The following is a 26954-nucleotide window of genomic DNA, read 5'->3' as shown; positions in this document are numbered from 1 at the left end:
AGTATTGCTGACAGAGATCTATGTTTTAGGCAGTGTTGGCATTGAAATATGAGCTATTTAAGAACAGTATTGATGCATAAATGCTCAAAATGAAAAAATGCCTAGTTTAGTAGTTCTTTATGCTTGTATTGCCATAAATTAGCTTCAATAGACATGATTACCCCATGTCCAAAGAATGTCAGCCTTTACTTTTGGATTCATTTTTTGTTTCTGAAGGCAAGTGTCTTCTCAAGCTTTACAAGTTAAATTAGATAGCTCTCAGAAGGGTTGGTGTACATACTTACGGGTTCTAAAGAATTTTAGAGTCCGTTTACATCTGGTTGTTTTCTTATGTTTTTTTTACCATATTTTTCTGTGGCTTTGTTTTTCTCTTCCACTCTCTGCAGAATGGGTTGCTTGTGTGAGGTCCAGCTTCCTGGTTTTATGCTATCTGCACGATGTGAAGAATGTCCTGCAACTTCATGATCTAGCTACTGGTGCACATCTTAAGACTTTTCCATTAGAGGTTGGCAGTATTGTGGGATATAGTGGCCAAAAGAAGGACACGGAAATATTCTATCAGTTTACTTCCTTTTTATCTCCAGGTAAGACTGTTTTTTTCCCTTAGATATTGTTCCTATTTCCTGGTGATCTGCTTTCTGTTTAGTAGGCATTAGGTATATCTAAGATGCAGATAAAAAATGCACCCTCCCTGTAGTGAGTAATGGTTGTGCACTTCAAAACGTGCCAGCAGAGAAATCTTTGATCCCTGACGCCTAACAGCATGTTAACATTTGAGAGATCTGCATTCAGACATTGCTCAAAACTGGCTTTTACTAGAGAGGGAATTCTAGCATTTGCATAGCTCTTGCTTCATACAGCAAAATATAACTTTACCAGTTCTACTGTAGATCGTGCTTATGTTAAATATAGTTAAAGATTGCTGCCATGAAAGCACTCATCACCTGAAAAAGCAGGTGAGTGGTATAGCTAGTGAGTCTTTTCTGAGGCTACTTCAAATCTTATCACTGTCCCAAACCAAAGTTTCCTCTTTCTTCTTAAAATATCAGTTACATTAGCCAATTGTTTTAGTTGCATCTAGGAAAACTTGCAAATTTGTTAAAGCTCCCAATATTAACACTTTGAAAGCTTTCAGAAGATTTGTACAGCTAAAACTGATTACCTCCTACAGGTGGAGAAAATACTACTTATGTTTGTAGCATCTTATAGCTGTTTAATAGGAGCCTGTTAGGTTATACTGAATGGTCAACATGTTTGTCACTCCATTTTCAGAAGAGCCAAAAACATGAAGAGAGCACATTGAATATTGTGCATTGAAAGACACTGAAATAACAGTGTGTTGAAGAAGATTGTCCAAAAATAACACAGAAGACAGTATAAAACATTAAATGAGGAGATGAGATATTCACAAAAGTTAGCTTTAGCCTGGAGAGGCTTGTGAATTGTCACTTGACTTGTGAATTACTGCTTGAATTATTGCAATTATTGTGAATTATTACGATTTTTGTCAGTTTTGAAGAACATTAATAAAAGCCACAAAAATTCTCCCTCTGATAACTTTCTGATTTATTTATGTGTAGTCTCATTACAGCATCCTTGCTATCAGTGATATTTTATGCGGTTGGATTGCTGTAAGAATCCTCCTTGTACAATTGTACAAGGCAAGAGCTTGTCCAAAGAGCTACATAAAATATGTGTATCAGACCGATAAATGTTCCAGGATTTTGAACAGGAAAGAGTTTCTATACAATTGTCAAGGTAGTATATGACAAGAAAATACGTAATTACTTTGCCGTTCTATTTTTTTTTTTTTGCTTTATACCCCAAACAATCCATCTTCTCTGTGTGTAGTCTCAAGGGTAGCTAATACAGGACAGGATTCACAGGTGGAGACAGGAGGACAGGACCCAGAATCTTGAGCCTTTTCTAGTCCTGTCAGTGATTGTGAATAATGAGATGATCAAAAATGTTGGAAACCAGAACCAGTGTATAGTTTCTGCTCTGTTTCAGTTAAAGCACAGCCAGATTATAAAGCTGCTGTGTACTAGTTCTGGTAGGTTTGGTGATTTTGCTTTGAAAGAGTTATGTCAAATTATTGAAATTCCAAGCTTCAAACTTAGATAAGAAGTGTAAGGACTTTTCCATTATTATCTTACCACTTACACAACCTGAAATAAGATATCTTCTGTTTCCAGTTCCTTTTTTAAACAAACTTCTAAACAGCATTCAGATCACAACAGCCAACTGCAGAGGAGTTTGAGGGCACTCTTAACTCTTGCTTCTGTCTCTAACTTCACCCCAACCTAATGGTTCAGGTGGTTCGCTTGTCACATCCCACCTCCTGGGCTGGAAAGCCTCAGTCCCATGAGCTCACCAGCCAGGCAGCATGGCTGCTCTCACTGCCTGCTGATTGCTTAGGCCGATTTTTTTTTCCTCCTTTCCCTCTGTATACTTAGCATCTACAGAGAGCTCACCATGGCATAGCTCCATTAAGTGGGGCAAAAGGGCCTGGGATCTAGAAGAAAGTGGAAGGAAAGAAAATGAGGTAGAATGCATGGGAACAAAGAAAGAATGAGGAAAGCAGACCAGAGAGAGATTTTTTTAGGTAGGTATGTGGATATTTTTTAAGCTGTGTGAAACTTCTCTCTGCCCTATCAGTAGAATAACTGGACAAAAGCTATTGGGCTGACCCTTGGTTAGACTAAATCTCCCTACTTTGCTGTCATAATACAATATAATTTGCAGTTGTATTAAATTGCAGTATTTTTTCCTGAAAAACAGAAACAGATGTAACATACTAGTATTTAATACTTGTAATAATACTGATAGTAAGCATATATGTGAAAGAATGAATAAATCACTTCTAAAACCTTAGGCTTTGGTGCCATAAAAATTATTTTTGGCATTCCCTGAGACATGGCCATTTCCACTGGCCACTCCTAACAGCCACCTGGGTGAGCACTCTGAAGTATTGCATTTATTTAGCACCCAGCAAAAGACTGCAGGCCCCAACATTACTATGGTTCTGAGTATTAAGTGCCACATAGATTAAAAAATATATATATAACAAAAAAGGAGATGCAGCACAAGGGGTTCAGCTTAACCTTACTGTAACATTATATTTCTTGACTCCTCAAATGCAGTCCATGACTGTGCTTGTGTTTAACTGTGGGGTTTCCTAATGTGCGGGTATTCTGCCTGCTTTGTAACATTCACCAAAGCTTGGGCAGCCATACATATGTAAAATGACTGCACTGCCTGAGACTGCCTGCCGTGTTTTACTCTGTGCTTTCACATCACTTTCTGGATGCTAATCTTCCAGGGAAACACTGCTTTAATGCTTGTTTGTACCTGTCATCCTGTGTTAGGCTTGCTAGTCACTGTATGTGACAAATACAGTGAAGGGAAAAAACTCCCAGTGGATTAGAGTAGTCCTGCTTTTATTCCTCCATTAATTCACCATTATGGAAAAAGCTTTTATCAGTTATTGGGAGTGTTGGTTTTCATCTTGTGTTCCCTTGCCAATCTGTATCTTTGATTTTCCACAAAGTGATTTAATAAGATAATCCATTTGTATCAGATATGTTTCCTCATTATTTAGTGTTCTAATATAATTTTTACAGCCATAACCTCAGTAATAATTACTTCTGTTTTCCTGAAATTATCTAAAATATACACAATATAGCAGTATTTCAATCAAGTCCTGTCCACCTTGGTTTATTTTATTACAGTGAGAATTCCTGTAGAGGGCTTGTTGCCTTAACTTTTAGTGCTCTTTTCCCTAATAATTGTTTAAAATTCCACAGAGACTGGCTGGTTTTAAAGCAGAAAAGGAATAATTAACACTGTGGTTAGTTTTACAAATCATATGTATGGCTGTACTTTATCTGTGAATATTAGGATTTTGTGGTATTTTAATGGGTGTGCAAACACAATGATAGTTTCTTTTCTGAAGTAAACTGTAAGGCATATACTCAAGTGTTATCAGGATTGAATCACAGGAAAGATGACTATAGTCTGAAGGAAAAATTCTACTTAGCCAATTAATTCTTCTTGGCCAATTATACGAGTGCATAGTATCTAGATTGCTGCCTTCTTTGTGGTTCTGTCTCTGTTGAAGCCTGAAAAAAAAAAAGAACTTTAAAGCCTAGGACTTTAAACTATGTATATACATAAATTTTCTCATGTGCACAGTCCTTTGAAAATAATAAGGGTAACTCAAACAAGTGTCGTTGCTTTCAGATTTGCAGGATCAGGGCGTAAAATAAATTATACAAGACCAAATTCTGTTCAGCCGTATAGGTAACCTGTGTTAACTGAAAGAATTTACCAGGAGCTACTGTTTTTCACCCTGCTGAGTTACCTTTGCCRTTCATTACTCCATCACAGTGCCTAACCCAGTGTCCTTTTAATAATGCGCATCCACTAAGTTGACAGACTTGCTCTCTGTTTTAGGTATTATATATCACTGTGATCTAACCAAAGAGGAACTGGAGCCAAGAGTTTTCCGGGAGGTGACTGTGAAAGGATTTGATCCTTCAGTTTACCAGACGATTCAGGTAATAAATATGAATCTTTGTATTATATAGTCACTTACCAAGAGGTTAACAAAACTGCACTTCACGAAGAGTGAGACTTTTCTGATTAGCTCCTGGGTTGAGGTCCTGAGCGGGGAGTGTAAAGCTCTGAAGTAATTCTACCAATTTTTGTTAGAGAGAGATTGGGAGATACCCAGCAGGCTCAATCCTCCATCTTCTTATGAGACTTTGCAACTGTTGTGTTCTGGGTTTTTTTTTCCCATGCTGTGATATTCTTTGCCTTTACTGGTTTAACATCAAGCTGCTGCTTTTCCATATGGTAATATATTTATTCCATCAGGGCAACTTAGCATAGCTCCGCTAGGCAAGTGTGTAGTAGGGTAAGGCTGAAGAGGCTTTGGAGAAGTAGAGAATATTTGGAATAGCCAGTCTCTTTCCCAGCACTTCTACACCATTCCAGGCCCCCAGTGGGAAGTGGTAAACATGAATAAAACTCACTCTGCTCCTACCATTCCCCTGTAAAAAATAGCATTGTTTTGCCATGAATTCTCACTGTGGATCTCTGCTATTAAGAACTCAAGAAGAAATTGGGAGGAAAGAAGGAAACGCATCTGTACATTCATAGCTGGCATCAAACATGCAGATGTCAAACTATGAAAGGTCTTAATAACTGTGATCATTTGGAAGGAAAGCAGGAAAATATCTAGTGCTATGAGTAGAAAAATCATATTCATTCATACTGTAAAAGAATTTCCCATTCTGTCTACCTTTCCAAGAACTGCCGTAGTATATAATGTTTGTTATTGCATCAGTGTGATTACACTCAGAGCACCTCACTTTGATAGAGCAAGTGTAAGTGACATTCCTAATGTAAAATTCTATGAGGGAATGATTGTACACGTCTGAGAGCTTTTAATGTCGGATGTTTAAACCATTTTGGACAAGACACTGGATCCTCAGCACAAGCCATTTCATTCTATTGATCTGCTACCCTTCTGTTTGTGCACTGYCTAGTACCATAGGGATGAGATCCCTGGGACACTGATGCAGTACTTAATGAATAGTAGTTTTTGCTGCGTAATGTTGTGATGTAATTGTTTCCTAAGGTTCTAATGATTGATTCAGGACTCCATGAATAAAGAAATAAAAGACAAAAATATTTATCCTATGTGGCACGGTTTCATGAAAAACAGGTCTTGTCAAATATACCTGCTACCTCTTGAGAGGGCAAGATTGTATGGTTGGTTTATAAAACCGTCGAAGGCTCAAATTCCCCTAAAGGCTATTTTTGCCTTGGTACAACAAAGGCATCTTGATTTAGAAGTTTGCACAAGTAGAGTTAAAATGGCAGACGTAGATAGACTACAAACTGGCTCTGTCAGAACTCGGCATGGGGAGAAATGAGTGGAGACATTTGCAGACAACTGCTTTGACACAATCACAAATATTGTAGCTAAAAGGATTGTGCAAAATATACATAAGAAGTAGATTTTGCCACTTAAAGCTTTGGTAAGCCCATGAGAGGATACTGCACCCTGGTCTGGACTTCAAAGAAAATATGGAACTTAGAGAGTTAATAGAATTTTGTTGAAATAATTAGGGATCTGGAAAACCAGCCATCACATTGTGAGGCTTAACATATTTAATCCCTCCAATTTATAGAAGAAAAATTTGAGGTTGGTTTGGTTATTTTAAATACAGGATTTTGCATCCCTAGACTAAGAGTAAGGGTGGTATAGAGGATTTTCTTTTTCTATAGACAAAGGTATAACAAGATCTAGTGCCTAGAAATGGAACTTAAGTAAGCACAGCCTTGAAACAAGGTGAAATTATGTAGCAGAAATGATAACTAGGCATGGTGACACATGACTTGGAGTCTTTAAAGGAGAGTTGGGTTTTTTCTTAACCTCTTATTTTAAATTTAGCATCTGGCACATACACAGGACATAGGTTGTGTAAAAGCAAAAAGAAGGTACTGTCTCTGTGCACAAGGTTGTCGTGAACAACCCCATCTGTTTGTCACTGCATCTGTAGACAGTAAGATGAATTATGTAGGGGACAGTTTGCTAAAAATGTTCTCACAGAGAGTGTGTTGTTACTGCCTCACTCAAATTTATTGCAGGGACTTCCACAGGATAACTTTAGGGGATAGTGAGGTGAAAAAGAGAAAGAAAAAAGCATTCTTTTTATGAAAGAACATAATATGGTTATAATGCTGCTATCAAGTTCAGGGGGATAGTAATGGAACACATACTTATATAATAAAAGGAGTTTAGAAGGGCTTGCCATAAGTTAGAGAAAATGTATTTTTCTAGTAAATCACATATTTTTTGAAAGAAATGTCTGGAGAATGAAAATCTTATTTTACATTTAAATCAGTTACATGCTAAATTAATGCAAAGTAGAATAGTAATACAGATAATTTCAAGGAGGAAGCACACTGTGCTATGCCCATGGAAACATTCACTCCCTTGCACCACTGGCAGAGCTTCACCCTAGGTTATAATGGAGTGGAAGTCAATATAACTGCTTTATGGCTTTCCCCTTATTCCCTCCTGCTCAGTGCCAGCTTTAGGGAAATGTGACCTGTGTAGTTATCCTGGGGTCTATGTTCATAAAGAGCACTCTTGGATTTCTACCCATTCAGTTTTGCCTTGGACCATTCAAAAATTGGGAGTCTTTGCCCATTGCTTTTATCACAAATTATCTCAGTGTGGCATCCTCCTGGAAGTTGCTTTCCCATATCATTCAGGTCCATGGAGCAGTTTCCATCGAGCTGTGAAAGAGACTGTTCGCCAAAGCCAGGCCTGGGACTGCCTGGTCATCTTTGTAGTAACCCAGCCTGCTGGTGCTGACCCCAGTCCTCACTGCCATTTGTGGCGCCCCAGGGGTGATGCTTCTGCTAAAGCTAATCTTGCCCTGCAAGGGAAAGGGAGATGGCAGCTCATCAAAGCAATTTATGCCTGTCTGGCAACCTAGATGATAGCCTTGCATAGCCATTTCAAAACTTAGACAACCATTTCAGGCAATCATAAAAGAAACTCAAAATTAAGAACACAAGAAAAATATTGAGGACAGGCAAAAATTGTTAACTACAGGAGAATAAATAACACTGTGGAATTTATTTCATGATTTTAATTTCCATGAGAATTACTAAGTGGTAAAGAGAAATATTGTTGCCTATGTTCTGATCAATGTCCTTAATGAAAGGCACAACCCCCCCCCCCAAGGTTCTTCCTTTGTTCTCATATAGTTGAAGAAATATACATTAAGCCTAGCAGTCTTCCAAGCTTTGCCTGAATAGCATATATGAAACTTTAATGAGTTGTTGTTCTCTAGCAGTCTTTGAACATAACTGAGAGGACTTGAACTGAAGTATGAGGTGTCATGTGTATATGAAGCCTAAGTAGTGACAATTGGAAAATGCCACAGTGCCTGTTTTTTGCTCTTTTGGATCACTTTAAAGCATTCTGGAGACTCCTTGCTGCAGAAATATGGACCAGTGATAAGGTTTACTGCAGTATATAAATTTATGGCAGAGCAGCTGCTTTGTAGTACCTGAGAGTATGTTCTCACCCTTTGGTAACCGAAAGTAAGAACAAATAGCCAACCCATTTTGCATTGAAGGGTGAGCTGTTTCAAAGTACCTGGCATTTACACCAGGGTATGAGCATGCCCGTAGGTTGTTGGCTTTGACTGCCTGACAAACTGCAAGTTCACAGCCTGACTTACTGTGCAGTAGCTCGTGTCTATGCCCTTACCTTAAAAAAACTATCAATGTGGCCTTCATGAAAAATCAAGACTGTTTAAAAAGCTTGCCACACATCAAGAATTTATCCTGGCTACTTTTGCTAAATGATGTATTAAAGAGTGTTAATAACTTCTCTCTACAAAATGCTTTCTGAGATGTGGGTTTGTTTCTGTGCACAGTTTCTTCCTTTACAATGGCTGACTTTATCAGAAAGTAGCCTAAATCCATGATTTTTTTTACAGAAAAAAATATTTTTGCAGGAAACTCTAAACACTTTGCATAAGTTGTTTACTGCATAAATAACTCAACTGCTGCTTTAAATAAAAAGTCTTTGTTTTATCTTTACAAACTTGCCAACTAAGCTCTTACGTGCCTCTCCATATTTACACCTCACGGTGGCACTTAATCATGGATAAACAGACTTCTGTCCTGGATCAGAACTCACCTACTTTTATGCTGGTATGCAGGATTGCAGTGTTGAAATGGCAACAATTAAAATGTTGTTTGGCTCCTTTTGCCATTCTTTGAATACCTTCCAGTACTGTCCTTAAAATAGTTTGAGATGAACCAAAAATAGATGTAGCTATTGGCAGATGCATTTTGGGTTAGCTCTTGCAAAAGAGCTGTAAAATTCATGGCACAACTTAGTTTGATTTAAAAGCAGTTGCTGGCTTAGATACTGTTGCAGAGATGAAAGAAGGATGATTGTTAAAAAAGATAATCATTTTCTTAGGGCTGGGATGAATTGCCTCCTCTTTCTTTTGCAAAAATTTATATAATTTATAGGGGAAGTAATTTTCATAAGTAATTTATTATTTTATTGTTCAGCCTTTCACCCCCATCCTCAACCTCTTAAAGCACCGATTTCAAATTATGAGTCATTAATAAGGGAAAATTAGCCTACAGTCATTCTAATCCCTAACAGAACTTCACACCATAGAGTTTGGCACAATTGTTAATCTGTGTTTCAGGAAAATATAACACTGAGAGAAGATGAGTCAGACTTGAGGTTGATTGGCAGAGCTGTGGGAGAAACTTGTGCACAGCACCTGCCCACACTATTCCTGGATTGTGCCATTGCTATTAGTGTGTCATTTGATGAGCATGAAATTCACTCGCTGAAATAAAATAAAATAGAGGGCAGCATGGAAAATCAGTGTCCTGTGAAAGTTGTAGCAAGTCGGACCTGCCAAGCAAAACAAGAACTGACACTATCACTGTTTATTCAGTGTGGATATAGAGATGATCTTACTGTTGTTTCTTTCCCTTTACTAAATGTATGTGACTAAGTTACTGGAGTTGGAGAGAATTTCAGTACCTCAGTTATGTCTGTTAAGAAAAAACATTCTCAGTAACAGAGAAGGAAGGCTTGTACTTTTTACATTCATTCTGTTCAGAGACAATTCTTTCCTTTTCTTCAGGGAAAAGTTGTTTTGGCATCATTTTCTTCTCCCTCCTGAGAATCCAACACAGCCTAAAGGGAGTTGAGTTTTGAGGAGTTGAACTTTCTTGCTTCTAATACTATTTGGAGTTTGAATCCTGCCTCGATCTAATGGGATAGGGGGGGTAGAATTAATACTTTGGTGAAACAAGTTGCTTATTGTTGTTTGTTTCTATTTTCTTCCTCTTATTTCATTGTGGTTTTGTGTTGCAGTGAGGAAGAAAATTAAGATATACTGGGGGAAGGGGAGCAAATATGAAGAAACTTATCAATTCTAGCGCTTGCCACAGTGTGGCAGACACCTGCCCTCTTCCAGGAGAAATCAGCCCTTTTAGCTGCTTGTTTCCATCACAGCTCCCAGGGAGATCACCAAAGTCTTCGCCTCTGATCTCTGCCAGTATTTTGACAATGATGGTGTTTTGGGCACCAAGAGGGCTGTCATAATCTGGAAGACATCACCAAAATCRCATCAACAGCTGTGGCACTACTGGCTTTATGCCTATATGATTTTAGCTTCTTACAGTCCTGACATGATTGATGCAAACACCACTTTAATCTGCCATTACTTTTTCTAAATGCAGATCAGTGAAAAAATACTAAATACAAATGGGATCGTCTAATTTTAAGGCCCTATATTTCTTTAAAGCCAAGAGACTGTGTATTAGAAATGATACGTATTTACAGCCACAATACACTCCATTTTAAGAGGGAAATTGTCAGTGTGAAGGACTGTATGCCTAGAAGAGTATCTGTGAACAAATGAAGAATTCCCCACAGTGACCTTATACACTCTTGAACTTTGAAATCCTTATTCCTAAGCAGAGTAGTAGCAGATGGCTCTACCCCCTTTAATTTTAAGCAGCCCCATGTAGTGTACTTCAGATAATTCACAGCAATAATTTTGGCAGACATGATACTCCCCTGTTGTCTGGAATAGGAGCCAAATCTCTGTGTTCCAGGTAAGAGGTTAAAGTGATAGGGTATTGTATTGCCTTCTTTACTGATCCAGTTGAAATCCTCTTTTAAGGTCTAAATGTCTAGGGTAGCTGTTGTTTTATCCCCTTCTTACATACAACAGAGGATCACTGCACAGTTTAGGATGTTGGGAGCTTTTGTTCAGCAGAACACTGAACAATGGGATTGTGGTTTGGAATGGAGAAGCAAAGAACAGCTTTTAGGAAGAATTAGCACAATACTAGACCACACAATGTCTGGTACTAATATTAAAATACCAGTCTCTCTGTTCATCTGGATCATCGTATAGGCTTTGAGATTCACTAGTTCCAACATTTTAATAATTAGATTGTTTCTTTTTCTGCGACACGTACAGGGAATTGAAGAACCTATTCAAATGCTACAGAGGGTCTGTAGAACCTTCCTACTCAAGATGATATAAAAATGTTTGTTTGTTTTATGCCTGCTGGAGAAGTGATTGCTAGTAGCTGAACTAAAACCCATTGTGAAATATTCTTCTTCTTGCCTACTCATTAGAACTTTTGTCTGAACTAGCAGTGGTCTTCCACTCTTCTAATGAATAGAGATGCTAGTTGGTATACTTAATTCCAAGTATTCTGTGCTCCATTTCTTTCTTAGAATTTCTTAAAACACAAGCTGAAGTAACATGGATTAAAACAGAGCTGTAACCACTGAACCTGATGTAGAGAATCCTTTCGTATACACAGGAGTTATACTACAAGAGCCTGCACAATTGTAATGGAAACTTGAAGGATTGTTTTACAGCCTCATAGGTCTTAAATGATTGCATTGTTACTGGTGAATAAAAATAGTTTTGATTTTTACAACAAATGACTAAATACATTTTGCCATCAGGAGAGAAGATTAAAGACTTCATTCACTCAGACACTTTAAATGAATATGTGTGTTTAAACTTCCAAGAATCTCAGTAGGTAGGTTCTTTGCTGATACAAACAAATTAATATGAAAATGTTATTGTTGTAGTGCAAATGTCAGTAGTTCTTTGTCCTCTTTCTAAAATCACTGAAGATATTTCCCTTCACTTATTTTTCTCCAGCTTTCATATTCACTCCTGTGATTGATCTCACCTCCAGTAATTAACCATGAACACATTGCTATTTTAATTAACTCTCTTACTCACAAGATAAGTAAAAATTCCATTTAATGATTCTCAGTGGGAATATTCTCTCAACTTTTATTCCCCCTTTTGTCTAAGCCTATCAGTGTTATTCCTCAAAAGTAGTGAGTATTAACAACTTCATTTTGCAGGGGGAGAAACATTCAGACTGTGATTTGTCCATGGTTATATATTGATGAAGCGTTGCATTTGGGATATATTTTGATCCAGTTCACTGTTTTAATGACAGTGTTTTGCTACTCCTCTTTTTGCTGATCCTAAGGGTTGAGTCTTCAGAAGTGGTCTGAAAAATGTTATTCAAAACAGTTATTAGTCTTTTACACAGGTAGCAGTTGATAAAACTTTACCATCAATAAAAACCCACCCCTCCACCTCTCACCAATTTCTTTAACAGTATTAAATGCTGACAAAACACTATTTTTTGATCAGTATGGTATTTGTGTGTCTTGTATAGTGCAAATTGAACCATCACGTTTCAAAAATGATGGAAGATCAAACACAGGATGCTTCCACAGAAAACCCTGCTCTGTAACTTCTCTGTGGTTGTTGAGTTCTTGCTCAGGCAAAGCAGTCATAAAAACTGGAAAGTTTCACCAGACTAAGGACTGCATGAAAGTTCTCTGCTGAAAGAAAGAAGTGATAACTACCACTTTTCTTTTCCCTGTCCCTTTGTTGAGTCTAAATGTCAAACTGCTTGCATGCTCTGTTCAGAGCAGGAGCACTTTTCTGTGAGTGTGGAGATTTTTCTGTCCATCCTGCCCACCTATTACTTTGCCTAGTTGAGCCTACCCAGGAGGGTGTGAAACTGGGATGATAATGCTGTACTGAGGACACATCTCTCTGGGACTGCAGTCATTGGTGTTACCCACACAGCTGGTAAGAGGTCATTAGATGATTGCAGTCCTCAGTCACCATTGATGTGGGCCAACATTCAAACCTTTGATCTAGCAGGAAGATGCCCTGAATGTCATTACCAGTCCACTGAGACAACCAGGCTTGTCAGAATGCTGATGCAAGTTCAATGACTTCTTCAGTGTTGTGGTAACAGTATCATGTAGGTTTGTTGAATAGTGTTAAATAGCATTAGGTTTTCAAAGAAGAGGACTCGCATTTAGTAAGAGTTATATACACAGATATTTGTCTCTGATTGCCACAGGAGGTAGAAACCTGATGGTTTTAAAATTAGAGCAGATTTGCAAAACAACAATAATGGTACTCGTTAGTGAAGCTCATCCTATTTGTGGATATGATATTGAGCAATCTATGTTTATAGGTGTTTACACATACATAATATACATATATATGTGTATGCTCTGAAATATGTTTGCATGCGTCTCTCTCTGAAGTGTAGCTAATACAGTGTTAAGTGTTGGCTTTTTGAATGTATCCCTGTTCTCACCAGTTGTTGCTGTAGATTTTATTCTCATATATGTGAACTCGCTAGATAGCTTTCAGACTCTCTTGAATGATTTATGGTTTTATGTATGCTAGAAGGCAGGGAGAAGGGAGATATTTGTTCTCTTTCAGTCACTTTGTCTTCTCCATTTCTCTTGATTTGAAGCCTCTCTTCTTGAAATCATATAAAGTATGGGGAAAAAGGATCTCAACATCTAATTCATTGCAGTCCAAGAGGCAGCATACTGGCTTTTCATGCAAGAAGAGGGGAACCAGCTGTTACTGCCTAGCAGGTGATGTTGCAATTGGGAACAGACAGTCTGGACTGTCTGCTGTAATAATCAAAGGACAGAAAACTGGGACAAGGCAGAAGCTGCAGTGCTTAAGCGTGACTGGAGGGCAGTGGCAAAATGGCATGTGCATAGATCCCAGAGCTGGCCATCCGGCCTACTGAGGCTAGAGCATGCTCATCTGTCATGGGCTCTGTGGCACTTCACCTTTGCCTGTATCATTCCAGTCTGATCTGGCCTGGTCTAACTTGTGCTTAAAAACCTTCAGTCTCCGTAGGCAATCTGTCCCAGTGTCTCACTACACTACTGTTAAAAAGTTTTGTGGTCTTTTGTTTGTTTGTTTTTTGTTGCGGGGGGAAGGGTATTCCTCCATAAAATCCCGCCTAAATTCCCTTGCTACAGTTGAAATCCATTATTTTTTGTCCCTCATAGACATAGAAGACAGTTACAGTAGTTAGATGTAGTTACAGCAAATTTCTGCATATTTAGAGACTGTCACTGCATATCCCCTCAGTCCTTTTTTTCATTAGAATAATGCTCAGTTTTTCCAGTGGACTGCATTTTCTAGACCTCCTATAACTTTTCTCTCTTTCCTCTGGCATCGCTTTTGATGGCCCCCATATGATGTGCCATGTTTAAAACTGAACAGTATTCTATCTGAGGCTTTACAAATGTTGAATACAGCAGAAAGGATTATTTTAGATGTCTTGCAGGTGAGAGACTTCTGTTTATATGTTCCGATATAGGGTTTGCCTTTTCCCTAACAAGACGTTTGTTCAGTTTGGCATGTACTATATATAACTCCAAAATACTTTCCTGAATAATTTTTTTAGATGGCTGTTCCCCATTCTGTAGGTGATCGTGCCTGCCAAAGTACAGTATGTTGTGTTTCTGGCCTTACTGGATTGTATTCTATTTTTTCAGGTAGTTTTACCTTCCGCTTTTTCCTCCTTCCAAAAAAATACTCCCTTCTCTCCTCGTTTCTGCAGCATTTCCTGTTAGCAATTAAGTTTCCATACAGTTCCATATTCTGTTTAAACACTTTCTAGTAGATGAATCTCTCATTCTGAATGATGTCYCTGTAGGTTACCAAGGAACTGGGGTGTTTTCAGAATAGAAGTGGATCTGGCAGAACTGGGAGGTTTATATTTCAGAGCTGCAGGCTCTGTGACTCTAAACATGCGCAAGTTAGCAACTAGTTAATGCAGTCATGTACTAGGCATGACATACAACTGATACAGAGAGATTTAAGGTGGTACAGCAGCCTACAGAGAAGAAAATAGAAGTTGTTGCTTCTTTATTTACTTGTGTTATCACAGCACTTTGGAGTCTTAGTCATGTGCCACATTCACCAGTGTGCTGAGTGCTGTGCAAATGCACGCCATAGCAGGGCCCATACCCACCACAGCTTGAAAGCAGAACAGAGCAATAAATTATGTGTTTAGAAGATTAATACTAATAACTATGCATTAATTACATACAGGAATCAAAAACAAAGTATAATTAGTAATATTTATAACCAATGAAAAATGCAAATAAGTATTCTATTATGTATTACTACATTACTACATTCTAATATGTATTACAGCAGCCTGATAAACTTCTACTTGCTCACCTCACCCAAGGCCAAAACTGCCTGGTGGATTAGGGGGTTTTTTTGTTTGTTAATTAACGTTCATCATCGCAGTGGAAAACAGGCAAGTGGAGTTTGGAGTGATGACTATTAATGGAACACAGCAGTTTCAAATGTTGCAGAGATCTTAAACAGACTCACTTCAGACTTAGTGTAACCAAGTCTTTTGTAATCCTGGCGCCTCTGCAAAATGAATGAGACTTCATGACTACTTCTAGGAGCAGACTCTGCATTTTAAGTGATGATAGCATATATTGTAAAGTGAAGTGGTAACTCTTGCTTTCATTGTGAACACGGTTACCTTAGAAAAGGATGTATATTAAGCAAGATGGTCATATAATAGTTATGAGCAGTTCAGTTTGTACTGAGAGAAAACAATTTTTGGTAAATAGGTTCTCCAAAAACCTCTCATTTCTATCAAAGGGCTTTGTCATGTCCTTTTTTGGCAGATACCAAAATGGCATAATCAAACCTCCTAATAATGTGTTGATGTTCTTAGAGGCTTTCAACAACATAGTCTCCATTTATACTAAATACAGCAGAAATTTGCGCTTAATAACAGGTAAGGCAGAGTTTAAAAGCTTTTTACTCAATAGCTTTTTATCTAGACAGGCTATTTTTTTCCCTCACATTGTCATTTACTAGTCAAAAGATAGGACAGATTAAATACAAAATGGTTCAGTAAGCTTCCAGAGATTCGGTTGTCAGCTCGTGTATGTGGAACACTCATATGAGTGGGTTTGTTCAGGAAATGTCTCTCTTACCTGCCCTCAATAATAGTAGAAGACCAGAAGTAACAAAATGTTTTAAATGACAAAATCTTGGCACATTTCACATGAATGTTTGTTTCAAAGAATAGGAAGGCAGGCGGCAGTTATGTACTTTTCACCCAGAAACAGTTCAGTCACTAATTAGATTATTTTTTTTCTTTGGGGATTTGTCTGCCTATGATCCAGTACAAATTCATCAATGGACAATTTTATTAAGGATAATGTAGTTTGTATTTAGCAGCTGATTTGATTTTATCAGCACTGCGCAGAGGTACTGATAGAATATCATCTTTCTTTAGATTAATTATTTCTGCTCTGTCCTTGATACATCTCCCAGGAAATTTATGGGACAAGGGAAGCCTGTTAGAAGTAACATTAATATTCGTAACAACTAGTTTTTCAACTGTTTAGATGAATGATATCAAGAAATAGATGATTTCCTTAGTTCTGGCTTCTTGTTCTCGCAGATAGGGGGAAAAATGATAAATAAATTTTTCCTGACAAGTATTGCTTGCTTTTCAGCCAGTTTATCTGGCTGAAATTTCTTTCTTTTGAAATTTCGAAATTAATAGTACCCTCTAATCATTGCTAATGGCTGAAAATAGGCAAGATGCAGGAAATATTTTGCCATCAGGAATATCCCTGCCATTTCCTTCCACTTACTAGCTTCTTAAACTGTTAGAACTCACAGAAGTTGATTTGAAGCTAGACTTGTAGATGGTTAGACACTTGATTGTTGAGTGTCATTATTAGTAGTCGTCATCTTTTTGATTCATTTAAAAGTTTGTTGAGTTTTACCATGTTGTTTACATATTGCCCAAGAAAGAAAAGATTCTTGCAAGCTGTCTGTAATCTTACGGCTTTAAAGTGTGGCATTCTTTCTTTTCTTCATTTTTCTCCTGCTCTGTTCCAGCAATATTACGGAAGCACATCAACACACTTCTTGGTGTTCCTGTTATGAAGTACTTTAAAGCTTTGTTATGTCATCTGTCTGGGAATGAGACCATAAAAGGAAATTTTTGCTTGGTTGCATTATACTAGCTTTGGTGTAATTTTTTTTCCCCGAGTATATTGTTACAGCAGGATCACAAAGAGTCATCATTCTTTTCTACTTCCTGCTACTCACTGTGCAATTTTTCTTCATCATCTAATGAGTTCTGCAAATCTGAAAACAATAGATGAGCCTGAAGTACCGTCTCCACAGCAGGAGGTGGTCACCAAAAGACAACTGTTGAAATCAATAGTGTCTGATCCTTAGAATTATTTTCTTCTAATCTAGCACTCCAGACATTTTTTAGGTCTTTAGTTTATCCTTTATCGTTCTTCAGGATTTTTTTTATGGTGCTGCTTTTCTTTTTTTTTTTTTTTTTAAATCATGTAGGGTACAAGTCGGGAACTTTAAATTCAAGCTCAAATCTCAGAAATTAAATTATTTGTCACTATAATCATTGAGTGAGAATCCTCAAGTGAAAGTGCTTCACATGCTTTTAAGTGACCTGTTTTTTCAGTAAGCTCATCAGGATAAGTATTCACAAGATAAGCAGTCTGGGACTGATTTTGAAACACGCATTGTCCAGTGTAGATGATCCCTATTTCTTTTCAAACCAAAGAGTAGAAATGAAGAATATCATCTATTTTTTCAGTGCTGTACTAGCTATGTGCAGATTTTTTATAAATGTTTAGTGATTTATGGTGCCTTTGTTCCTGGGTAGCCAACCTGACATGTACGAACAGGGTATGATTTTCTAGTGTAGAAGGGATGCTCTGCCTTTCTGAAATTGTCCAGCTATTGAAAGTCATAAATCAAGCTTCTTGGCAACACAAGTGGAATCCGTGGGTCCTGTTGGGGCCTTGACACAAGCTGGGTGGTTTGCTAATCATCAGTGTCATGACTGAATTTGTTCTGTGCAAGAATTTTTGGATGCCGGTTTACAAGTGAAATTCGAGCACCTTGTACAATTTAGATGCCTCTGCATTAGAGATCAAAACCAGCAGGAGGGCGGGTCATCGTTTTGATTTTAGGGCTGGTACAGGCATTATAGTGGGGCTATATTGAGATAACCAAGCAAGTTCTGAGTAAGGTAGCTTAGGTTTCAGAAGCAGTAAAGCTGAATTAGCTGGTCACTCCGAGTATTGAATATTTTATGTTTCTTTATATTATGTTTCTCAGCATGTCCAATTAGATGTGTTCATCTGCCACAGCATAAAGCCTTGAATAAGAACAGTTATTATGGAGTAGCTTGCCTAACCTAAGTTGTTATTCTTGCTTACCCCATGGTAAGTTGCTACTGTGCCTTTATTCCCATAGTGAGTATCATTACAATCTGAATTGACTTTCAACAAGGTAAAAGTCAGTGTTTTCTGTTGTCTTATGCCTACACGATATTATAGTGACTGTCTCCTGTCAAAACAGTTTCTTCAATGAAGTAAAGCCTAATTTAATGAAGCAAATTGCACTAGCCAACTGTTACTTTTATATTTATAATGGTATGCTACTTCCATTGAGTCAGTCTTTTCGTTATCTCATGCTATATTACTTCATATTAATATATTTCTTGAATACATAAGCACAGAGGTAATTCAGGAGAGAGACCTTAACTTCATAGGCCCCTTTTGACTTTTTTTTGGCTGAGTACAATGTGTATTTAACCTAAAATAACAACATGAAAAGGTAAATTAGATCTGTCCAATATGTATCTCCATGCTGTGCACTCAGTTCCCTCTCAGATGAAATGATGAGAGAAAAGCAATAGCTTTATGTGACAGGTGCTAATTGTTCTGCTGAAGGAGGCTCTGAGATTGCGACAAAAGGTGCGGAGAATGAATGTTTAGAGAGGAGCAAGCACGTCTATCCAGTTGCAAAAGTGGAGTTCAGGAGACTGGTTGGATCCATTTTACTGCTAAGGCTTTATGTAAAGGGACTGCAGCCTTTTGATTAATGAAGAAAATAGTGTGATTCAAAAAGAATTTCTGCCTTGCCAGCCCTGCAGGATTTCTGAACTTTCAGCTGTGTGTTTCTCTTGCCTTTCCCCCTCTTCCTCCCACCGCCCTGTGAGATCCCTTCCAGCAGTCATTTGCAGCTAGGCAGCTAAACTTACTAACGAGGGACTTCTTCTACAAGACCATCTCCTGGCACTTTGCCTCTGTCAGCATGAGGCTGCTTTTTGTCCCAGTGGGTGGGCGGTGAAACAATTTCTTCTAAAAGGTTTCTTGATTATTTTCATAATGCTTTTGCAATCGTCTGTGGTGGGTGTTCTTTCTGGGTTTTACCTGTGTAAATTTTTACTTTGGCCCTTGTCCAGTTCTGTATTAAGCAAGCTTTACAACCAGCACAGGATTGCTTTGAAGCTAATTTAAGATGCTTAAAAAAGATGTATGAGGATTCCCCTCTGAAGAAAGAAAACCTCAGGTCCCATGGAGCTGCTGTATAATAGTAATAGTTCTCCGTTGCTTCTTCTGACTTCTGGTCCATCATGCATGTGTGAATACAAAAACTGGTGGTTAGCGAGGGCTTCTCTTATACCTGGCCGTTGTCTGGATGCCAGAACAGTCCATTGGGCAGTGGCTTCTGGTGTCATTTTATACTTGGGTCCATGCTACTATGATGCTATATAGTCTTCTTATGTAGTCTGCAGCCCCAGATCAGTGTCTTTGTAATGTCCAGGGTGATGGGGATTGAATGGAATATGGCAAGATTGTGTCCAAGGCAGCACGTGGGAGGAGTCTTGGCTCTGTGGGAATCAATGAGATGTCTGCCCTGGCATCTCAAGTGAGGGAGAGGATTTTTCTCTGCCTGCCAATGCTGAGGTTTTCAGACTTGCCAGTGTGAAGGTAGGCTCTTCAGGACTTGCCTTTCTGAAGTGCTGAGTGGCAGCTCTTAGGATCTGTCAGTGGGACCAGTGGGAGGTGTTGCTATATAGCATCATTCAGCCTCAGGCACCATTTACCTCTGTACCTAATTACAGATTTGARCACCCTGATGCCACCATCCAGATATAAAAACTTTCTCCAGGGACTACTCACTCATGTTTACTTTTCCAGTCTTCTTTCTAGTATAGTTGTATAGAATTTTTCGACTGGTGAGCCTTTAACAAAGCATTTGGTGCGTGATTGGGAAAATGTGAGTGACATGGCATAATTTACTACAAATTCCTTATCATCTTCTTCCAAAACTTCAAAACATGAAAGTTAACATATATCTGATGAAAAATCATCATTTCATAATTAATGAGGGAAGTGTTTTATGTGAAACTGGATACATAAAATGCAGTTCCAGGAAGGAGAAAAATCAAGTAGGTGAATATGGCTTGTTTTTGCCAGTGCATTTATCCTAGGACCTAATTCCAGAAGTTACTAAAGGCTTTCTTTGGAAGTCACAGAAATTGAAGGTATTCAGACATTCCCTTTGATCAGCTGCAACACAGCTGTACTTGCTTCGCTCATACCTATTGTTAAGACTGAGCATAATACTGTGTTTCTTTAGCACTACATATAATGTAGTGCTAAATACGTATAACTTAGTGGTGGCTGCTAGTGGAATCACAGCAGGTTTATGTGAGGGGAGACATTCTTATCTAGAAGCAGAAAACAGCTGTTAAATTTCACAGGACCGCCACATTCTGTATTTGTTTCAAATGAAAAGGGGTTTATCTCAATAAAACTGTAGTAGAAGACACTGAAACAGCACTCATTTTAAAGGCATCATCTTGGTATTTCTAAATTTAAATTAATGAACACACATTTTTAATGAGGATTATTCAGTCATGATTTACATGCCTTTTTTGTTACACTGTGTAAAATTCTTTGGCATTTAGCACAGCTGGTGTCAGTCTGATGACAAGTGTGACTCTTACCTGGTTTTAATCAAGCACACAAAGACATGGAAAGAATAGATATCTCTGGTATGTAGTAACTGATCTTGAAAGAGAGGTTGTAAGAGACATTTTTAGAATCAGTAGTGGCTTTCTAAGATAATTAGCCTACTGTGACTTAGAGGTGTTTTCAACTTCCAGAAATCAATGTTTCTTTTCATATGTAAAATTCATGTATTACCTGCAGGAAATAATTCTTTCTGAAAAGCCAAACTAATCACTTTTAAATTGGATTTTAACTCTCTTTGCCATTAATGAGAGAGTCAGAAAAACTGTAAAAGGTTTCTAGACATTCGTATATTGTTCACAGCTTAAAAATATATGTATTAGATCTGTTTAGATAAGATTATTTTTTATTTTGTGTTCTACAGCAGTATTTTGAAACCTGTATTGAATCTTACCTTTATAACATTGATTTTAAATCTGTATAAATTTGGGGTGGGGTTTTTGCTTTGGAGTGTTTTGGGGAGTTGGGGTTTTTTGGTAAAGGTAAGGTGGTTTCGGGTATACCTGCTTCCCTCCTCCCACCCCGACAATTGTGGTTACTTTTGTCCTTCAGTCTCTCCATTGTGTAAGCAGGCAAAACATCTTTGAAAGAGAGAAAAAGTGAACCTGAATACTCACAAATTACTGACAGAATTTAAAAAAAATGGAAATTTGCATTTTTTTCAGTAGTCTTAAGTATGTTTAGCTATATGATGTAATTTGAGTATTCAGGCAGATTCATTTTATTTATTGTGGTGATTGTATCACTTTAATATTAAAAGACACTGATTTCATGTTTACTCACAGAAGAAGTGCATAGCATAGTGCATAATATGCATGCATAATAGTGCATTATTTTTATTTACAAGTGAGAGAAAAACTCCATCTTCAACCTCTCTCTTTCAAATCCTTTTAGCTGTTCAAAAGCTAAAATACTCCAAGCCTTCTTTCTTGCCTACTTGTGGAGGAGAGGACACGTCTTATCATTGCGGGGGCAGAAGTGGATAAACTTAGAACTTTTTTGACTTAAGGTTTATATCTACAACACCAGCTGATTATTCTCCCATTCTCTAAGTGAAGATTCTTGTAACAAATTCTGCATATTTCAAAACAAGCAATAGTTAGAAAAACAATGACCTCCACAGGAATGAATGTACAGAACTTTTTTTTTTCTGCTCAATCCCTAAGTAAATTTACAGATCATATCACTCAGCCATTAACTGTATTTACTTGTAGAACTTACTCTGTAAACTGTTTTAGAAGTAAACTTCCAGTGTCTTTTGAGGTGAAAATTGGGTGTAAAATATTGTTACTGCTTCGAATTACCAAGATTTGTATAAAATATATCTATATGTAAAATATAAATAAAGATGAAAAAAAATGTATGCAGTGAAGAACAACAACAACAAAGATTGTTGTTTATGTAGCTTATATAGCTTAATGTAGTTTGTATTCACGAGTAAGTGTGCAAACAGTGTTCCTGGGTCATGTTAAGAATAGGGGTTATAAATTTACGCCTCAGGTTCCAGCATCTGAATTTAAACTAATTCTTTCTGGCACTGAGATCCCTCTGCTGTGTGACAGATAGGGACATTAGTGTGAGCTGAAATTACACTTCAACCATTTCAGGGTTGCTGTATTGCTCCAACAGTACTGCTGTACTGTTCCTAGAATAGCACGGAGGGTTGCATGTGGTAAGAGTACCCTAACAACCATACCGCATTGCTGGTGCATTGCTAGAGATTGAAAATATTTTTAGCATTTCCCTCCTCCCTCTCATATTAGTTATATAGAGTTTCATCATGCATATAATATTGTGTCTGAAACATTGTCCTTAGTCCTTCTGCCCTCAGAATCACTTTGTTAATTCGCCCGCTTCTTATGGGTGCTAATGGCTGTAGTTGCATTGAGAGTCTTTATTTGAAAGTGTGTGAGCAATGAGTAATACAATGTGGCTAGTGCAAGTGAATCACTCCTAGCTGTGATAAAGCACAAAACAGTAGTACCCTTTTATGAGCATTTACTCCTGTAAAAGCTGTCAGCTTCTAAAATTAGGCATGAAATACCATCATGGGAAATTCTTCCCTTTAGGGCTTGCCCTTTCCAGTTTACCTTAATCTTTCAGATAGAAGGACTTCCCTTTATTGGTTACATGAATAAACCATTGGACTTACTTCAGAGATAGCACCTAATTTAAAGGTGAGATTGAATCAGTTGTTGAAAATAGTCTATTTGGAGAAGCTTAAATAGCTTCACATTTCTTGGTGTCTCACTGAATTGATTTTCCCCCCTCCCGTTTGTTCATCTTGGAGGGAAGGTAATCATTATCTTAGCAAAGACAGGAGGAGTGAAAACTTAAATTGCAAATGGCAGTGTCACCTTGACATGCGTCTTTTCTTTGTTGCATTTTCATTTAATGGAAAGCTACTTAATTGTAACAGATGATGATAAAAGCCCTACTGAAATCAGTTTTCAGAGTTGTTTCTTTAAAAAAAAAAAAAAAAACTTGGTTAGAAAGAGGCAGGAAAATTAGTGGTATCCTTTAATCATCAGAAAGTGACTGGCCACCAGCAATAACTTACTGGAAACACAGGAGGGCCAGGTGCTCACTTTGCATAAATTGCCAGCAATGCCTAGGGGTGATTGATAACGTCTTAGAGTGGAGTCTCTCTGGAACTCCTCATCACTAGCCCCAACAATTTTCTTGTCTCAAATATTTTATTGTTTGGAGTGTTCAACTGAATGAAATACGATCATGGGAAATTCTTCTCTTTAGAGCTTGCCCTTTCCAGGTTACCAACTGAATATTTATATCATATATTATTATATATACAATATTATATATAACACAATTTTACATTATATCATTGTATATTATATAATATGTAATAATTCTATATTTATAATATATAATGTTATGTATATATTACATGTTATATGGTTAAAAGGAAAATCTTTTATGTTCTACTGTGATGAGTTCTGATGAGCACTTTGTGGGTAAAGATGTCATTGTGGCAATAGCTGGAAACACTGATTTCACCTGTGCAAGAGTTATTTAAGGCTCTTATTTTGAAATTTTACAAGTTGCATCTGATGAGACTGAAATACTGAATTTTACCTGGAATATGCCTACATGTTCTCCTGAAACCTCCTGAGGCTTCATGGTTTTATTTGAAATATTTCATATTTCCTTAGCCATCATTAAACTAAAATTCAATGTGATTTTTTTTAACATGCCATGTGGGTTTCTATGTTTCATGTTGCAGGCAATGCACAGAATAAATGTGTTGCAGAGGATCATATTACTGTTTTGGTTCATTAGTTATAAAAATAGATCCTGTTGATCTTGTGTGCTTTATAAAACATGATAGGTCTTGGTGTCCTTTAAAAACACAGAGGTTGTAAGCATGCAACTAAATGATAAAAATGTCATTCTTCTGTTACTTCTGCTTTGTTCTAATTAGACTAGAAGCTGTAAGTAATGATGCTAAAAAAGCAATGAAAAATAGTGAACCAGAACTTTGGGACAGGCAGTTAACTGCATTCACACCCACATGAAGTTTAGTTTGAATGTCAAAATAAGACACACTGAATCTTAAATTAGAATGTGCACATAGATGCATGCATCAAAAGCAGAAGTGAATTGAGTTCTGTTAGGCAATTCCAGTTTGTGTGTGCATGGAATTTAGCTTTTAAGTCTGTCTAGTGCTGTGACAGTAGCAGAAGGGCATGTGTGAAAGTGTATGCTACGTGGACCCTGGGTTTTTGGGAGATGATCTCCAGTGGGTAGTTCTGCTGTCTTACTGGGCAGGTTTGCAGTGTTAGCACTCCTGGTTGTAGCTACTAAGCAATGCCTGAAAATCCATTAGCTATTAGGAAAGTATCCGTTGTGGTTTGTGTTATCACCCTGCGGTGAAGTGCTCCTTGAGACAACCTGGAAAGATTGACCGATGCCTAGACCCCCACACATGCACACACACCTCCCATCCTGGGGATCGCCTGAGCAGCTGTCAAATGGCAGCAGGTTTTGATTTCTTCCCAGAGTTTGTATGTCCTGATCAGTGAATTCCCCTTCTCCCCCATAAGTCAAACTGAACATGTATTTGATTTCGCTCGATCATAATTTCGCTACGCCAGAGCTGAAGATGACCCTTGGAGGCAAGCTATGCCACAGAAAGGAGCAGGGGAAGCGAGGCTGGTGGGCACTCCAGCGCGGGGTGGCCCTGCCCTCTGCTCCCACCCCCAGGCCAGCTCTGCTGCAGCCCTCAGAGAGCAGGCGTGTGTGATGAGCTGTTCTTCCACCACACAGGGCCCTTGCGAAGTCTGGGCGATGAGCTCCTCCTGCCCTTTCCCCATGCCCCCAGGCAGCAAGGGAAGGAGCAGGGAGGGCCTCTGTGCTGCGCTGCGTGCACTCGGGCGTGCTTACCCTGTCTGCCATACAGCACTTCCCTGCCCCCGCGCGAGCCCTCCCATTGCGCTGTGGTGGTTTTATCCCGCTCCTGCAGCTGTAGCTGCCCAGGTCTACTGTAATGCCCTTCCTGTGCCCTGACCAATCCTTCCAATAGCAAAGGGTGGTTGGAAGCCCAAGTAGATCATTAAATGCCAATTGCTTTTGGAGCTGCACAGCAGCCGACTGCTCTGGAGGCAAAATTGGAGGGTTTGAACTTGCCTCACAGAATCGCTGAGGTTGGAAGGGACCTCTGGAGATCATCTAGTCCAACCCCCCTGCTCAAGCAGGGTCACTTAGAGCACATTGCACAGGATTGCATCCAGGCGGGTTTTGAATATCTCCAGAGAAGGAGACTCCACCACCTCTCTGGGCAACCTGTTCCAGTGCTCTGTCACCCTCACTGTGAAAAAGTTTTTCCTCATGTTCAGATGGAAKTGTCTGTGTTTCAGTTTGTGCCCGTTGCCTCGTGTCCTGTCGCTCGGCACCACTGAAAAGAGTCTGGTCCCATCCTCTCGACACCCTCCCTTCAGATACTTGTACACATTGATGAGATCTCCTCTCAGCCTTCTCTTCTCCAAGCTAAACAGGCCCAGCTCTCTCAGCCTTTCCTCATAAGAGAGATGCTCCAGTCCCTAATCATCTTTGTGGCCCTTCGCTGGACTTGCTCCTCCCTTGGGATATGCCTGCAGTTTGGATGCTTACATTCAGAGGTCAGGCACAGGCGGAGGGTATGCATACAGTGCCGAAACCACAGCTTGGCAAACCTGCACCAACTTCAAATCAGTATCCTTGGTATGGCTAGTGCCATGGAAAGATCCCGTGGAGTTTTTGGCAGGCTACTGAGCAAATCTGTACCCTACTCCTCACGGGAGTTGTTCTGCTTAAACTCACTTTGCTGCCACGGCAATGCTGGTAACAGTACTGAGGTGCAGCCTTAGGTGTCTCTACATCAGCTGCAGTCACTGCAAGATAAACATACCCTTAATTTTTGTTAACTTAAGCGGTTAAGTTAAGGCCTAACTGGAGAGTCAGTTCTGTGAGCAGATGTAAATGCCTTTTCTGGAATCTGCATAGCTGGGGTTGCTGATCATCTGGGTTATTGTATGTGTGCTGTTTGCAATTCTTAAGCACTTTTGTTGGGTACAGTCTTGCTTTTGTGAATTTATGATGCATATGCCAGTGTTCAGTAGTCCCTTTCCTTTTCGCTGTTTTCACTGGGTGTGATGATACACAGTTTCTTAAGCTACTCAAAGTTTATTTTTTTGACTTGAACTTGGTGTGTGGAAGTGACTGTTGAGAAATGTTGTTAATGCAAATGTATTATTRCAAAATATATGATACTGTGACTTTTTAAATATCTTTGGCCTCCTAGTTGTGATTAAATTTATGTTTTTACAAGTGAAGACTGCTGCATCGACTGCAGGAAAAGAATTCTCCATGATTTCAGCAGTATAAGAGCAACCCTTTAGAGTTTTATATACTTGTTTGGGAGTCACATAGTCTGCTCTTATCAATGTAAACTTTAGCGGGGTCTCCCTAAAACATGACCTGACCACGAGTTTGTATCCTCTCTGTTGACTGCTGCTCTAGCATCTGAAACTTTGAATTTTTAAAAACTAGAAATTTTTAGTAATTAAAATTTTAGATTAGAAATCTGTTTTATTTCTGATCATTCTCCTTCCCTGCTCAGGCTTTGTTGCTTTCATGTCTGATGGAC

General features: G+C 38.5%; 1 protein-coding gene across 9 annotated transcripts in view; it reads left to right on the top strand.

Annotated features, from left to right (window-relative positions):
• The window catches only part of PREP (prolyl endopeptidase), a 112295-nt gene that overhangs the window by 65166 nt on the left and 20175 nt on the right, over positions 1-26954 (top strand). For all 9 annotated transcript variants that reach the window (XM_026065700.1, XM_026065699.1, XM_026065701.1 and 6 more), the window contains 2 exons: positions 387-584; positions 4456-4559. In XM_026065700.1, coding sequence (XP_025921485.1) covers positions 387-584; positions 4456-4559 — 302 coding nt within the window. The remainder of the gene's footprint in view (positions 1-386; positions 585-4455; positions 4560-26954) is intronic.

The sequence above is a fragment of the Apteryx rowi genome, unplaced genomic scaffold, assembly GCF_003343035.1.
Source record: "Apteryx rowi isolate R43461 unplaced genomic scaffold, aptRow1 scaffold_230, whole genome shotgun sequence".
In the NCBI taxonomy this organism is placed as follows: domain Eukaryota; kingdom Metazoa; phylum Chordata; class Aves; order Apterygiformes; family Apterygidae; genus Apteryx; species Apteryx rowi.
This window is presented reverse-complemented; position numbering and strand designations above follow the sequence as displayed.